At 29.2% G+C, this 16,965-nt stretch overlaps 2 protein-coding genes across 3 annotated transcripts in view; both read left to right on the forward strand.

The window, feature by feature from the left end:
• LOC107436961 (uncharacterized) overlaps nucleotides 1-12,945 on the forward strand; it is an 83,955-nt gene extending 71,010 nt beyond the window's left edge. The window contains exons 3-5 of one of the 2 annotated variants that reach the window (XR_011637932.1): nucleotides 1,188-1,277; nucleotides 7,295-7,569; nucleotides 12,660-12,945. Coding sequence is in view for 1 of the 2 variants with exons in the window: in XM_016048801.3 (XP_015904287.1) it covers nucleotides 1,188-1,277; nucleotides 8,749-8,971 (313 nt within the window). In the remaining variant the exon portion in view is untranslated. Of the gene's footprint in view, nucleotides 1-1,187; nucleotides 1,278-7,294; nucleotides 7,570-8,748; nucleotides 9,014-12,659 lie in introns of both variants that reach the window. The other variant, XM_016048801.3, reaches the window with a different exon arrangement.
• LOC107454523 (extra spindle pole bodies like 1, separase) overlaps nucleotides 10,411-16,965 on the forward strand; it is a 313,495-nt gene continuing 306,940 nt past the window's right edge. The window contains exon 1 of the mRNA XM_071186489.1: nucleotides 10,411-10,415. The gene's annotated coding sequence lies outside the window, so the exon portion shown is untranslated. The remainder of the gene's footprint in view (nucleotides 10,416-16,965) is intronic.

The following is a 16,965-nucleotide window of genomic DNA, read 5'->3' on the forward strand; positions in this document are numbered from 1 at the left end:
ACAAAAAGTATGAATATTTTTTAAAATATTGATAAATGTAGTAGAAAGATCTTTTTACTGTCCAAACTCCTAAAATAATGTAGAAACTGAAAAATGGGAATATATTTATTGCTGAGTAACAACAATAGTAACTTAAAATAAGGTTCCCGTAAGATCTCAATGGTTTCAATGTCATCCACTTAAGTCATTAAAATAAGAAATCTATCAGAAAATTAAAATATCAGAAACACAATCTGTCAATTGCAGCCCTGATATCACAGTCTGTAACTCTCACAGTTATGTTCGAATTAAACTCAGTTTAATTAGAGTCAAACTCTGTAGCGAATCCTAAATATCAGTCGCCAATAGTGAGCGGACGAATGAAAAATTCGTGTCTCGCTTTAGATACTAAACTTTTTTTTAAAAATATATTGTGGAGCACAGCACCTTGCAGTCTGACCCTGCTTCCAATTCCATTCCGGAAGCCAAAAATAAGAACAAAAAACAAGGACGGGGAACTAAAATTTCTATGTTAAGTTTGGTATTTATCATCGTCACGAGGCTACTGTAACATAATTTTATTTTCAGTCATCATCACCATTTGGCACGACATTCCCAGGTAAGCCTTGGCCTTCTCTAGAACATTTTTCCATGTCGTGCTCCTTATTGCAGATCTTACTTGTCCAATAGACAAATTGTCGTATAATCTGCATTAATACAGTTCAACCAATGAAACTTAGATGCTAGGCTAGTAGTATTTAAGCAGAAAATGTATCTTGTAAATGCTATTCTGTTCAAATTTAAAACTTTCAATGTTTAAATTTAAAACCTCAATGCTCCTGTGTTTCAGTTTTATTTCTTTTTTATTTCTTTATTTTGGTTTTATTCTTCTTTCAATTACACCTTTCACTAAAAAGAGTACGTTTCATCAAAATACCTTCATTACGTACCCATAACCACAATAAGAGTAGTACCTATTACCACAATTAACAAACCATCATGACGTCAATAATAGTAAAGTGATTTTTAGCCCCTCCCCAGGAACGGAATAATATCCAGAAATGTAATTTCTACCTCACGTTTTGAGATTAATTGATTTTTAAAACATTGAGTTCATAGAAACAAAGTATTAGCAATTTCCCATTCCATATCTTAAATATTATAAAGTCAAAAATTTTATTTAAATTATTCATGCATTGATTTTTCAGTAATGTGAAAGAGCTTTTAGCCAGAAGAAAAAATTTGGATTATGTCCGACAACTGGTAGAAGACATGGGTAATCAACTGAATAAATTACAGTAAGTAAAAAATTTTATTTCATTTTTAAAGCTCTTTCTATCTACACTCATTCATTGTTATTTCAAATAGGTGACAACAATGCGTAAAATATTATTCAAAAAATTAGTACTAATTCGCCCAAGACTATAAAAAATAAATTTGATTTCGCTACATCTCGAGAGCTTTATAAGTGAATTTGAAAAAAAATTTCACACACTTATAAAATTCTATTATCCAAAGATAATTCCATGCAAAAAATAACTTCTAGTAAGTATTTATTAATTTTTATTATTTTATTTAATAATAGTGGAAAAAATGTTGAATTGTAAGGCATACATTTTCTTGCATTATTTTGAAGAATATAATTTTACATGGAAAATAAAAAATTTGAACAAAATCGGTTAAATTGCTCCTGAGAAATTGAATTTCGAAAGAATCAGATATTTAAAATACCATACCCCTCGAACCATTAAGATTGAATCCTAGACCATGAAAATCCGATTATTAGATCAAAAGTTTTTTAGAGTGGTCCTTATTTGAGGGGGGGGGGTGCACTGTGCATTTTCAAAGAAAACATGGACCATTATTTATTTATTTTGGAAATTTAACGTTATGACTAAACTAGTAATATCAAATACATCCTTTACAAATATTAAATGAAATACATATCATCTTAGTAATAATTATTTTTTAACATTTAATTTTTAATTGCCGGATTTTCGCAAGATTTTTATTATTGACAATACATAATCAAAATGTTGCTTTATAATTGATAATAGTGACTTTTATATACTTTGAACACTTTTAGTCTTTTGTTCAACATACTTTAGAGCGATGTGACAAACTTAGGTGAAGAAAACTCGTTCATCAACTTCATAATAAAAAATAAAATATTAAGTTTAAACTGATAGGACAACATAAAGTTATTAAAGGATAAATATTACTGTCATTTTTAAGTTATTCTTGAAATGTTTGAAAATGTTATGAATAAATTATTTAAAATTATTCTAATTTTTGTAGCCATTTACTTTCAAAAGGAAATTTTGACAGGAAAATGACTCTCCTATAAAAAGCAGCAGTAAAGTTATTGACAGTTTTTTTTTTTTCAAATCTTTCTTATTATTAAATAAAATTGCATCCTAAAATACTAAAGTAAAATTCTAAAGATGGGATATTTAAATTAAATTAATTAAGGCATGAAAAAAATATTAAAGGTAATTATTGAAGTCCAAACGATAAATTTTGGTAGGCCATTAATAATTATTTTGTCAACGCAATAATAAATAATTGCTGATGATTACCTAATTCTATCGTCTTTTCTCAACTTGCAACGAAGTGCAATGAACTAAAATTCAAATATGGATAGTACAGTAAATTCAAATATCGAAATGTTCTTAGAAATTGCCGATTTTCATCTTGTCGGATACCCTAAATTGTCTGAGACAAATTTTTTCAAAAATAGTTTTATATTTCTTAGCCACAATTTAAGTACCTTAAATTCAAAGTAGAAATTTTATTGCTTTCATGAAAAGCATTAATTATATTAAAAAAAAGACTTATCATTTAAATTTTTAAAAACACAATCGCTGATTTGGTGAGTTTTTTTCTGATTCCAAGGAAAAACATTTTAATCAGTGAGTAACTCTAAACTTAATTTTGTAAGCAAAATGTAAAGAAACAACTAGTGATTTACTTGTTTTTTAATTATCATTTGTTTGTTTTTTTGTTTTTTTGCAAGTGATAAAACTTAAAACACGAATGCTTTTTATTGTTATTAGCACAGAAGGAGTTGAATTTGCTTAAAAACTACAGTAGCTTAAAATAAAATAAGGATGGTAATAAAATTCGACATGTTTCAAACGTTCAAAAATAGGTATCATTTAACGCAAAGTTACCAACAAAAAAAGAAAAATGAAGGTGAAAAACAAAATGAGAAAAACTGCCCTAGCCAAGAGTGAAATAGTACAATATAAAAAACCAAGAAAAAACCTTGTGGCCAAGAAAGAGAAATCAGGGCGAAATGAATTTTCATACTTCTTTTACGTTTTTCCTCATTATTTTCAATTCTTGAAAATGGGCGCCTATGTTTGAGAGCTTGAAACGTATCGAATTTCATTACCTTCTTCTAAGCCAATGAAGTTTTCAATCAAGTTTATCTGTTCGATTCAGTTTTCGCGTGTTTTAGTATTCCTCACAAAAGTAAAAAGTTAACTCTTAGTTTCCATCCGCCAATGTGTAGTAGTTGAATAACAAACGATAATATATTTTTTTAAAAAGAATCACCAATATTTAAAAGTTTTTATCTCATATATTTCACAGCAAATGCTTTACACATTTTGTTTATATTTACAAAATCCCAGAAGTACAATCATAAATCACTTTAATTAATTTCTAATGAAGCTGTCTTCAAACTGAGGCTTTGTTGAAGACTCTTACTAATGTATTAACAGATTTTCCCATTTTGCTTTTAATAGATATTTTCAAAGAAACGGTTCCACTTTTCAAACCAAAAAAAAATCTCTTTCGTATCTGAAAACGAACCGAAACTGATAATGGCAATCATAAAGTTTTGAAATTCCGGAATTGAGTGCATCAACCATTTCAGTTTGAAAAACATTAAAAAGCACTTATTTTTTCCAATACCAATTTCACTGGCATCAGCGAGAGTGATAGAATTCCTAAAATAAAAGTAAATATTAGTTTTATTCCTGAAATAATATTTACTGTTTCACGTTTATAATTTTATACATTTGAAATGATTTAATTACTTTAAAGGAATGTTTCATGAAATCGATTTGAAAATAAATCTATAAGTATATTGATAATAATCATTTTATTAAGATTAAAGATTTATTATTTCAATGAACACAAATTTTCTCTACAATTTCAGACTAATGATGAGTGTGCGTAATCGTATGATTAAATTCTGGAAATGTTTGTTACAATAAACATGTTTATAAGCGATGTAAGTGTCTGAGACAGAATTACTTAATTATTCATTACTTAACTTCTTATTACAAATAAAAAATTTATAAGTTTTAAATTGTTAGAAAAATAAAGAATTTTTGTGGTGATATTTTTATTATACTATTTATCACTCATTGCTGCTTAATCATTGGTTTAGTCATTGCTGTTTCTAATTTTGTTCAACTTCACAAACATCAATGCTAGTTTTACATTGTAAATGCAATTATGAATTATTATGAGCTATCTTATTATTAGATATTATAAATAATTGAATTTATGATTCATTCCTTTCCTCCACAAGCATTTATAAATTCAATTAGGAAATTTTTAAGTATTATCGTTAGTATTATTACAAATAATTGTATTTATGATTCATTCCTTTCTTAAATAAACATTTTAGCAACTCTTTAGCATATATGGCAACGTTACTTTTAAAAAGTAACGAGTAAAAGTACAAGTATTTTTAAAAAAAGTAACGAGTAGAAAGTAAAAAGTTCTTATTTTAAAAAGTAACGAGTAAAAAGTACAAGTAAAAGTACAAGTACTAAACAAAAAAAGTAACGATTTAAAAGTACATTTCTAGGAAATCGAAAATTCAAAGTAACCTNATAATACACAATTATTACATCAAAGTGAAATATCTATAAAGCGAATTTAATATTTTTATGACGATAACGATGAATTTAAATTGCTAGATTTAGTAGAGTTTGTGAACGAAATCAAATTTAGAGTGACTAGTGAAATTAGTGACTATTGAAATTCCTGACTTAAAATAGGCCTAAAAATTTGTCAAGTAGACTCCTGATGTTTGGAAGTTATACGAAGTTGGGATATTATCGCAACACTTCAACATCTTCAAATATTGCAAATGTTAAATCTTATGGCTCATGTAAATATTAATTAAGTAAATTTCCGACCTGGGGCCACACGAAAGATTAGATAATTCTTAGAGTAATGGCGATAACCGTGGGCTATATAAATTCACAAAATAATGTTTACAAATTAATAAATCAAAAAATACTATAATTCATTGGACATTGCGATGTTTCACATTAACATATTTTTAAGTATTATAATTGACTATATTTAAATTAAACTTTTAAACGTATTTCCTTTGCACTACTTTGTTTAAGATAAATAAAGTATAATATGAAAATAGAGTTTAACCTCGCTATAAGGAACATGATATGGAATGAACACTCGGATAGTGTGAACATTTTTGAAGGTCCCTTTTGAACTATTCATTAAATAATGTTATTTTATTCGCTTATACTGAACATATAATGGTTCGGTATAAGAGTGAGATTCGGTCGAAATGGAGAGTTCGATTATAGTGATTTCAAATTTTCTTTTTGAAGGTATTTGAATAATGCGAAATGCTTAGTCTGTGTTATAAGTTCAAAAGAATGTAATTATGACTTTGAACCAAATATGAAGTAATACACATTATAAAGGAGTGTTTATAATGAGATATTTTGATGAAATAAATGATGTTCCAAAAAACAGTTATATGGGAGAGAGAATCCGGTTGCACAGAAATTCCAACTTTCCTCAAAAATGGAGGTAATAGAAATTTCTAAAAAATTCGCTTAGAGAGACTTCAGGTTATATTAAGAGCTTCATTGATTTTAAGTTTCTGATTGAAAATTTTATTGTAGAACGAAACTCGCTGTAAGGAAACTATATTATAGAAAGACTATATATTTAATTAGCTAATAATTCATAAAGCAAATTATGCACTATTGCATTCACTATTTCCAATAATACTACTGCAATATGCTAAAAAATTAGTTTTTCAAAAATATTGGATACAGTAAACCATCGTTTATAGCGGAATTATCGCTGTTTCGGGGTTTGACAGTAATAACCAGTTTAGTTCACAGTCTATGAGACAAATGGATTCAAGTTTAGTTATCTGTGACAAAAGTTCATTTATCTAGGATATAATAACGTTAAATTGATTTTTAATAATTTAAATCAGCTCTGTCAAATCTATTTAATGAAAATACACATTTGAGATATTCTTCCAATAAAAATGAATATCCCAAACTATTATGACAGTATTTAAACAGAATTTATGGCAGCAACTGATGCTTCGGATAATCAGTTTCTAGAAACAAAAATAAAGAAGCATCTCCTGATATAAATAATTTAAATAATCCTTGTTTTATACATTTAATTTTAAAAAAATGACTAGAATAAAATAAAATTATAGAAAACGAGATTTAATTCTTTATTCTTCCACTCAGTGACTAAATGTAACAAATGGCGATTAAAAATTGTCTGCCAGTAGCCACCGGATCCCCACTTTTTTTTTTGCCTAAAGTGCACCTCAAGTGCATAGTGTTATTACAATTTTTTAATCAATATGGTATTATTATAAATATTTTATAATCTTCTGAAAATTACTTTTTTTTAACGATTGATTCTTAAAATGTTTCTTCAGTTTAGAAATCAACCTTGCAATGTTTACCTTATTTTAAGAAATAATTCTAAAAAAATGCCTTACTTTATTAATGCCACAAAAATTTTTTTATTGTTTTAAATTTTTGAACGAGTGGCCACATGTTTTAAAACCGACCATTGTCAAAAATGCTACAGCCTGTCAGTAACAAAACGTCCTAATTTTGACCTATACTCGTGCATCAGAATAATCTATAAAATATGTTCTGCAATCTACATAGCTTACGGGAGCGAGAGCGAGTCGATCTTTTAAAGGCAACTCTTACGAATTTTAAATTTTCTTATAATAAAAACAATTATTCTAAACTTTTATTACAATTTTACAGTTATGGAAGCAGTTGAAGTGATGGAAAAGCAGTTCCTAAAACTAAAATTTTAAAAAAGTAATTACCCTTTAAGTCAGGTTGCCAAATAGGTAATTTAAATCTTTCAAATCGAACTCGCCCCCCGGGAAATTACGAAGCACACAGTGTTAATGAAAATGAGTTTTGAATTGTTCTATGTTGTCTTCAATTGTTCTATGTTGTCTTCAATGCTCTTTGTACGCTTGCAACCTTTTCCTGTGTATAATGTTTGTCCCATGTGAGTCCTGTGTTTGTTATTCTAGAAAACGAAATTGCGCCTTCAATGCGGGCATGAACGACGAATGTTCGATTAACAACATGAATAAGGATCTTGCTAACGACATGCATTGGTTAGGAAATGATTTACCAGGAAAGCGCAAGAGGGCTCAAAACCCATCTTACAAGGATGGCCAATCAGACATCGGCAGCTTTCTGAGGTCTATGAGAGTTCTAGCGGCCAATCACAAGCGCCGATAGAAGCAAGAAAAGTTATAACGAATCATTTACTGTTGTTTCATTCTGTTCTGTTGTGTTTGTGGTAAGACTATTAATTGTATTATCCAATTAAAATTTATTAACTTTCAGTCAATTTTTGAATAGGGTGTTTGCTTCTGAAAATTATACAAAATGTTCTAAATTTTTCAAACACGCATTATGGTTGGAAACATAAACGCCGATGTTAGCCAAGATTCAATTCAATGTAAATAGACAAAAATAGAAATTACCACTTATAGCAGTAGTAAGTGGAGAGTTATGGAGAGAAGATTTAAGTTTCAAATTAAATAAATAGATAGAAATTAGTGTTATTCATTGTCAGTGTCAACATCTCGACTTAAAAAGATTCTAAGATTCTTTATGATTATTCATGTCATTAAAAGAGCTGTATTCTCTTCTACTATTTTCATTTGAACTATTTACATTATTTTGTAGTTTCAAATATAACAACTCAAACTTATATTTATACTTATACATAAAATTATCGCAGGATTGTTTATTTGTGAGTCCCACTAAAAACAATCTATTCGTGTAGCTATAGCGCAAAGTTAACAAACATAGAAAACTAATTAAACTAGTCACGGGAACATCCATATTCTACTGCAACAAATTTTATTTGGCGGAGAAAATTTTCATTCCACGCATTTTTCTTTTTTTTTTTGTGTCATATTTTGATGACGTACACCAGTTAATTTTCAGTGTTAGGATTATTCTCATTTTCTTACGTGCAGGTGCAACTTGATACGAGGATTCCATATATGAATTGTTGATATCCTCTGTTTCTTGGGCATTTATTACTGTTTCGATATCATGAATAAACCCTGTTACAGTTAGACTTATATTCAGCATTCGAGCTAATGATTCATTAAAAATCTAAAATAGTTAATAGATTCACAGATAAGCTGTAATTTATTTACGTTGCACTAGAGCTGCATAATGGGTTATAGATGAGGACATCCCTGAGGAGGATCCGAAGATTTACAGATGAATAAGCTGAAAACGCATTTGTCTTTTTAAAGACTGTATTTTAAAGACATGTAAAAATGAAATAGGGATATCTTTAACGTTTCTTACTACATTCTAGTTACTTTTTGTACTCCTCAAAAATTGTGTTCGTTATGTCTTGTGGAAGTCTCTTGTATACTTTCCTATCGTCGCTTTGTATGCCGTCAACAATACGTGTCAAATAAGATACAATTTTAACTTTCATTCTTCCAACTAGCAAACGTGCATGCATTTTGAGAATACCTGGCGTGGAATGTGAACTTGGTGATCTCATCGGTGCCCAAAGCTACTGGAATGATTCTCCAGGAAAGAATCGAAGATCTCAGTACAGTTGCGAATTCAAAGTGGGAAATCCGGAAGGCTGTCTTGGTAAAATGGTAGAGGATGACAAGAAGGATAACTCCCATTGGGGTAATCCCGATGGACCTGGAAAGAAATAGGCTTCAATCATTTGATCAACGCACATTTAACAACTATTTTTGGTTAGCATATTTCTGTGGTGATGGGTTTTTAAATTTCAATTAAGTAAAATTGTTTGTCATATGGTAAAAAGACATGATAGCCCCCACTAAAAATAAGTTAGCGAATTCTAATCTAAAGATTTTATTTAAGAAATCTGAAGATTAAAAGATTTTATTTAAAAAAAAGTTTTTCAATTAAATTCGAAGGTACTGACCCACTTTTTAAACTAACTTTCTTTGCATTGTCTGCAGAATTTATTTTCTAGAGATCATTCATGAAAATCTTAATTCTACGAAATTTAGGATTAAAAAGTTATTTACTTTCTAAGAATCTCCATCTTTCCAATATCTTAGATGACTCAAAATTTTGCTTCCTAGACAATCTGGCACTATCGACCTGAAAGCTTCAAGTCGCAACGGAGAATCAAACTCCGGTCTTTCATAATTCATTCGTACACACTGCTACACATTTTGAAAGATATTGAGCCATAATAACATTCAAATTTTGTGTAACCTTAATATAGTGTCAAATTCAATGATATTCATTTTCATTTTAATTATAAATCTCACATTGAGCCTTAATAGGGCTCAAATTAATAGCAAATTTAGTATTGTATCAATTTGAAAGGTATCATTTTGTTTTAATTTATAAGCGACGTTGAACAGGTGACCCAATTTTGAATTTACGATTATCAATGTTCAACTGCTTAGTCTTGTAATTTTGAATCAACTCAGAAGACAAAGAAATTCCTATATCAAGCATTGAGGTAAACTAGTTCTCGTGGAGGTCTTTTAGATCGAAGTACCCGCAATCGCGTTACACGGAGAGGTAGTCACGAACCTCTCACAGTTAGTCTGACGGAAAGGGAATTCTAACTCATGAACCGTCTGCCTCTAAGGATGTTTTAGATCATTCCTTTGGTCGATGTCAGCTGGTTGCAGAATTCATATTAATCAGTCGTCACTGGAATTAAAACCTGAGTCAACTCATTGAGAGGTCCACGCTGTATCTCCGGAGCTACAGCGGCTCGAGCATTATCATTTTATTTTATAACCGTTATTGAACAACTGGTCCAAATTTGAGTTTACGGCTACAAATCATTTACGGCTATCTTATCATTTTTAACCCAATCAAAAAGACAAGGAAACACCGCTTATCACGTATTGTGAGAAATTAGCCTACGTGGAGGACGTTGTAATGAAGCTAACACACATATACGGTACACGGAAAAAAAGAAAATGAAAACCTCCCGTGGTTAGTCTGACGACAAGTGGACTGTAACTAATGATCCGTCTACCACTGAGGATATATTACGCCATCTCTGTGGCCAATACGAGCCTGAAGCAAAATTGGTCTCAGCGCACCATCGCTGGAATTCGAACCTAGCAACCTTATTGAGAGGCGAACGCTCAATAATTTGAGACACCACGGCTCAAAAGCGATACCATTTTTTTTAAATTTATAACTGTCATTCAACAGCAGATCCAATTCTGGGCTTACGACTGCCAACGTTCAACTCCGAGGTCTTGTAGTTTTGAACCCAATCTAAAAGACAATTGAACTCCTGGATCAAGTATTGGGAGAAAATTTCCATCTTGGAGGACTTTTTTGATGGAACTTACCTACATTTGCGTTACCCGATGAGGAAAACTACGAAAACCTCCCACGGTTAGTCTGACTGCAAAAGAAGTCTAACCTATGATCCATCCACCACTGAAGATATTAGAGCGATATCATTGTTTAGATTATTTCTAAAATTATGGAACTTCCTGCGCCTTACTAGCATTCTAATTTTATGTAAAATCAATGCGATGCCAAGTTGTACCAAACTATTACGCAAATTCATCCTTGCTAATTTATTACATGATACTACGGTTCAGCTGGAACGGAAATATGGTTCAATTTAACACATCATAAAGATTACAGAGATTTCATTTCACATTATAGTTAAAGTTTGTTACAGTGATTTATCGTAGCCTCTATTTTTTTTTATTTTTTTTATTTTTAGAATCTGTGATTAAGTTAAATTTTTAGTGCTTATAATTTAGTTCACTTAGCAATATTTTTTATAGGAATGCTTTCATTAAAAAGAAATAAGGCAATAACTTTATCATCTTTTATTTTTCAATTTGTGTAAAAATAATCAAGTCAAATCACACAGTTTAATAAATCAGAATAAGGTATTAAAATGGCAAGTTTAAATTGTTATTGCATTATTATATTTGAAAAGAATTTTTGCTCTAATCTTGTTTGCAAATATTAAATTGTTATTTATTTCGTAGACCTCGTTAAAATAAAAAGATTTCAAGGAAACTTAATACACCTTTATATTTACTTACTTACTGAAACAATGCAATGGAGAAAAATAACAAATAAAACCCCATTTTTACAAACTGTTGACTTTATTCACTATATTTGCAGTTCAAAATAAATTTATTGCTTTATTTAAGCAGATAAAAGGTATTATTTTTTTCCAAAACTAAAATATTTGCAATGGTTACTCAATAAAGAAATATTTAATTAATTAAGTGTTCTTTTTAAAAAGAAAATAAATGTTAATAAACCAAAAGAATTCGTATGTAGAATTGATTTTTTGAATAAAGAATTCAAATCTACTTTTTTTAAAACAATACCGAATAATTTTCTTTTCAGTTGATAAGTATTCTATTTTTATGAAAATATTATGATCTAATGAATATATCTTCAAATAAACTGTTGATTTTAAAATTTTGAATAATTGTTAAAGTTGGACTTTTATGATACAAAAGAATGCTTTAATGTAATTTAATTAAATTCGGCTGACTTTTTTTTAAATTTAATATTTCAAACTTTTATTTTTCTATTCCGGGATTAATCAGAACATTCTTAATGTATGCTCAAATGATATAAAATGCACTGTTAGAAATTTCTCGGAAAATAATGGTTAAATAATAAGTACTGGTTACTAAATTCAATCAAAACAATCAAATAACCAAACAAAAAGTTGTGCACTTTAATAATGAAGGAAATTTTGTTGACATTCAAATATCCATTTTTACAATGCTTAAAGTTGTTTGAATTATAACCCAAATAAGTAACACATGAATTACGATACATTTTTACGTCGATTATAAAGTACTATAGCAAACTTATGCATGAATTACGACATACTTTTGCGTTGTTTATGACGTACTATTGCGTATTTGTAATGAATTACGAGATACTTTTTACGTTGTTTATCACGTACTATTACAAACTTATACAAGAATTATGACACATTTTTATGCTGATTATAAAGTAATATTAAAACTTAAACATGAATAACGAATTATTTTTACGTTATTTATGGTGTACTATAAGAAAATTGCGCATGAATTACGACGTACTTTTACGTTGTTTATGACGTATTATTGCAAACTTAGACATGAATTGTGGTAAATTTTTACGTTATGATATATTTGCATGCTTATACATGAATTATGACTTGCTTTCACGCTCATTATGACATACTATTACATTCTTTATACTTGAAATATGACAAGTTTTTACATTCTCATGCATAAATTATGGCATACTTTATGCAAGAACTATAACATACTTGAAATGTCCAAACAAATGAATGAAAACTTCATATTACTATAAACTGAAAATTTTGTACTAAATATTTTTTCTTCTTCTTTGTTTCAGTTTTGTTCCTTTGCTTCGTAGATTGCAGTTGGTTATCCTCTTCACATAGAAAACCAGTGTTCATATCAAATCTGTTGTAATCACATGACAATGAATTGATTTGAGTTTTTTAATTTCCTTATTGATATAAAGGCATATTGTCAAGTGTTGATCTCAATTATCAAGACTGGATCATTCTTATTTAATTATATTTTCATAAATGGATTTGTTGATATGACACAGCTTTTAGAATGTAAATACTGTTTTCTTTAAGTAATTGGCGAAAATAAACAAAAATTATTTAAAAGTAGAGTGTTTAAAATGTAGAAGATTAATACCACGAGAAATAGCAGTGATCACAATAATCAGCATGTCTCTGCTTGAAAATGCATACTTCCAACAGTTCTTTTTTTATATGAATTAGGGGGATAAACCCCTGTTCGCCGACGCTCACCAACCCCGATGATTGCGTGTTGATGATCGGGGCAGAAATAATTGCTGTTTCTTGCCGTAAAACAGTTCAACTAAAAATACATGTACTGAAAAGAACACTTGTCCCACAACTTCCCATCTCCAAATATTTCTTTCCTTTATGATACTATTAATATCTATGAGTGAACATAAATCATTTTTCTAAGTAATCATTTTTTGAAATAATATTTAACATTAAAAGTATATTGATGCAACAACAAGTTTGGTGAGTTCACAGCCGTCATTTAATATTTTTGCCTATCTCACGAACGGATGTATATCGTAAATACAATTTTTGCATTCATCACTTTGTGCATGAAGCTGAAAGTTTAGTTCTAAATTATTTAACGAATCTCTTTAACTGTCATTCATAATAGTTTATTAATGTCATTCGCACCGAATAATAATAATCGTAAAACGGTAAATAAGACCAGACACCGATTCAAATAACTTTATCTTAAAATGTAACGTAGAATTACGTTATGCTAACAATAATAATAATAAAAATAATTCTCTTTAATTCTTAATTTAGAAAACAAAATCAAATACGCAATAACAACAGTACAGGTAAATACCTTTAAGTTAAGGATACAAAACAATTCGTGATAGCAAAGAACTATAGGGGGCGCTGTTGTATGAGACGAATTCCTGCAATTTCTATATGAACAGTCAATTTTAATTGTAGTTAATTCCACAAATTGAAATAAAAAATTTTCATGTTTTCTTTATTATTAATCGGAATTAGAAAACCATTCTATAGAGAACTATCATCAAATTAGAAAAAAAAATACTTACAAGTAAATTTTTATTATAAAAATCATAACACTTACCTGATTTATAAATCCGGAGAATTCCAAAATAATATGTCCTTCATTTGAAAACTTTATTCTCAAATAATAGATACATAGATTATCCCTTCATTACTTTAAGATAACATACCACACAATAAAATTTTATAAGTGCAAGATCTCGATATGAATTTCAGTATGTAACTTAAAAACATAATACCTGAATTCTAGTTGAAATTCATCATTCAAAATTAAAAAATACTCACCAAGAAAAAGATAAAAATGTATTAATAATCAACATAAATGATATTATTTCAAGTAATTCGTATGATTCTTTATTGTTGTTTTCCGAATTATATAGATTCAGAAATATATACTATTCTATAACTATTACAGTTCTGCACGTTCTGAAATTACATTTATTCATTGGAATGAAGTAAGCAATGTTGACTTCACTTTAATCTGTAATGAATTGAAGACAAAAAATGTATTTTACCGTAATACACACATTTGTAACGGAATGCGATCACGAAATCAGAAATTATCGGTTGCAAGCTTGTTAATGAAAGGTAAAAATTATTGAGAAATTGCTCTTTAAATGTTTGGCGTCTACTGTTTCAAAAAGATTTACCAGTGTTCTGGTTAGTTTTTTCAAGTTCTTCTGCCTTTTCCTTAGGGAAATTTTGCTTCTTATTTGGTACTAAGAAAATGGTGTCCGACTCTGCCAATGATTATGATGGAACTAAATGAAAACCTTATAAGCAAATGCCTGATATTTTCAGGCTCAGCTAGAGGGCGTACTCAAGCGTTGCGATCGCGAATACCTTTATGACTTACGTCAATCTCGTGCTGATGGCAACCAAACCAATATGAAAATTAATGGGAAAACTGGATCTACCATGTGAGTTCCTGACCAATAAAAATGCACCGTCAACAATGAAAAACTGCGACCCCATCATTAGATTTTTGCGTATGGTAAGAAACAAATTACAATCAGTTTTAAAAACATATAAATTGAGATATCACTTATAAGTAACACTGTACTGACATGGAAACGAATACATAACATCCAACGCTCCTCTCTTAAACTTCTACATAGCTGCTAGCAGATTTCAAATTGTACTTGTTCCCACCTTGGTGTCTAATAAATATAATTTTCTTATTCTGGAATTTATTTTTCAGAAAAATTAATTTTTACACGCATTTGTAAAATATACAAGTACGTTATGCATGTATGAATCAATTATACTAGGCAACTACAATCACCGAGAACAACGAGTCTTACTTTTTACATGCCTTGTCTTCACTCGGTACTAAACTATTTATTGGCGTGTATCGTTTACAGTTGTGAAAACTATTGTAGTCGTTACTTTTTTTGTAGTTTGTAGTGCAGTATGATACATTTTAAAAAAAGTTAGTGGGACACAAAAAAAGAAAAAAACAGTAGTTTGTAGCTATTCCTGGCAATTACTTTTTACGTAAATTTAGTAAAGAAACAGGGTTCTAACACGACTAATTCTTCGAATTTGATATGTGCAAATCTTCATGGGTCTATCAATGGATGTAGTTTAAAATGCCCCTTTGACTATGAGTTAACTAGAATTGCGTATTTAGAGTCACGTATAACTAATATTTAAGTTACGAATAATAGATAATTGATCACCTTGGTCAAACTTTCACATGTAAATGCACAATGCACCAAAAAAATTAACCACCCTGAATAGCTTTTGTTTTCGGCCGAGTTACGGAAAGCCGAAAATCGAATTTTCTGTTTTCTATTTCAATTATCGGCCAGAGAAATCGAAATTTAAAAAAAAACAGAAGAGAAAAACGTATTTTTATTTCGATTTTTCAAGAACTATTGGACCAATTTCCCACAAATTTTGTATTTTGCCATGTAAACTTAGATACTGTAAAATGATGTAAAAAATTGACGACTATTATTATAAAATTGACGAATATGTCGACTATTATTATAAAATGGACGATTATGTCGACTATTATTAAATAAAATTAAAAAAAAAGTAATAAGTATTTATTAAAATGTATTTTTAGCGTGGAATTGTCTTTAAATAAACGAATTTTATAATTTTGTGAAAAAAAATTTCGATTCGCATAAAAAAAGTTCTCAAAATATGGCGAAATACGTAAAAAAAAAATTTACACTAACTTTTGATCGTTTTTTTTTTGAGGCACAAACTTTGGATCGTTCTCCTGACCTAACTATTAGGACCCTATTTTCCCCTCGTTTCTTTATAGTTTGTGGGTCAGAAATCCAAATCCGCCGAAATAATGGTATGTTTATTCAGGAAAAGTACGTTTTTGTGTCTGATTTCGTAAAATATCGTCTCATCATCTGCACCAATAAATTAGCATATTTGAGGTCTTCGAACCCTTAAGATTAAGTCCTAAAGCATAAAGATCCATTCATTAGATCAAAAGTTATTCAGGGTTCGTTTTTTTTAACGCAAGAGTGTACACTGGTGAAACATTGATGTTATTTTAAAAGAAGGGAACATAAATTTCTGAGAGGAAATAAAAGAGCATTAAACACTTGACAAAATTACAAGTATTTCATAATTTTCTAGCGTTTCTTAAATAAAATATTCGCTGTCATGAAAGGCATAAAATGTTGAAGACTAAATGAACAAATTCGAAAAAAATATTTCAGAATAAGAAACTGGCTCACGTAAACACGATTAAATATTCAAAAATTCCTTGCGTTTAATATAAGCCAATTTTCAATACAAAACCATTTTTAACCTAGGTGTAAATTAAATTCTTCAACGAAGTTTGGTTCCTTAAAGTAGTGAAGTAGTCATTACATTTCGAAAGTACTTTCTAATCACTACATTTGTAAAAAAGTAGTTGTAGTTAATTACATTTGTAACAAATTAGTTGTAGTTTTAGCAAACTACAAAAATAATGTAGTTTATCCGACTATCTAAATAAATAATCAAATTAATGGATGATAGCATATCTAGTGGCCTTAAAAAATGTTGATATTTTTCGACGATAGTCAGTTCTACGAAAAACTACTCTGAATAACTTTTGATCTAATGATAGGA

Source organism: Parasteatoda tepidariorum, chromosome 10 (genome assembly GCF_043381705.1).
Source record: "Parasteatoda tepidariorum isolate YZ-2023 chromosome 10, CAS_Ptep_4.0, whole genome shotgun sequence".
Lineage (NCBI taxonomy): Eukaryota > Metazoa > Arthropoda > Arachnida > Araneae > Theridiidae > Parasteatoda > Parasteatoda tepidariorum.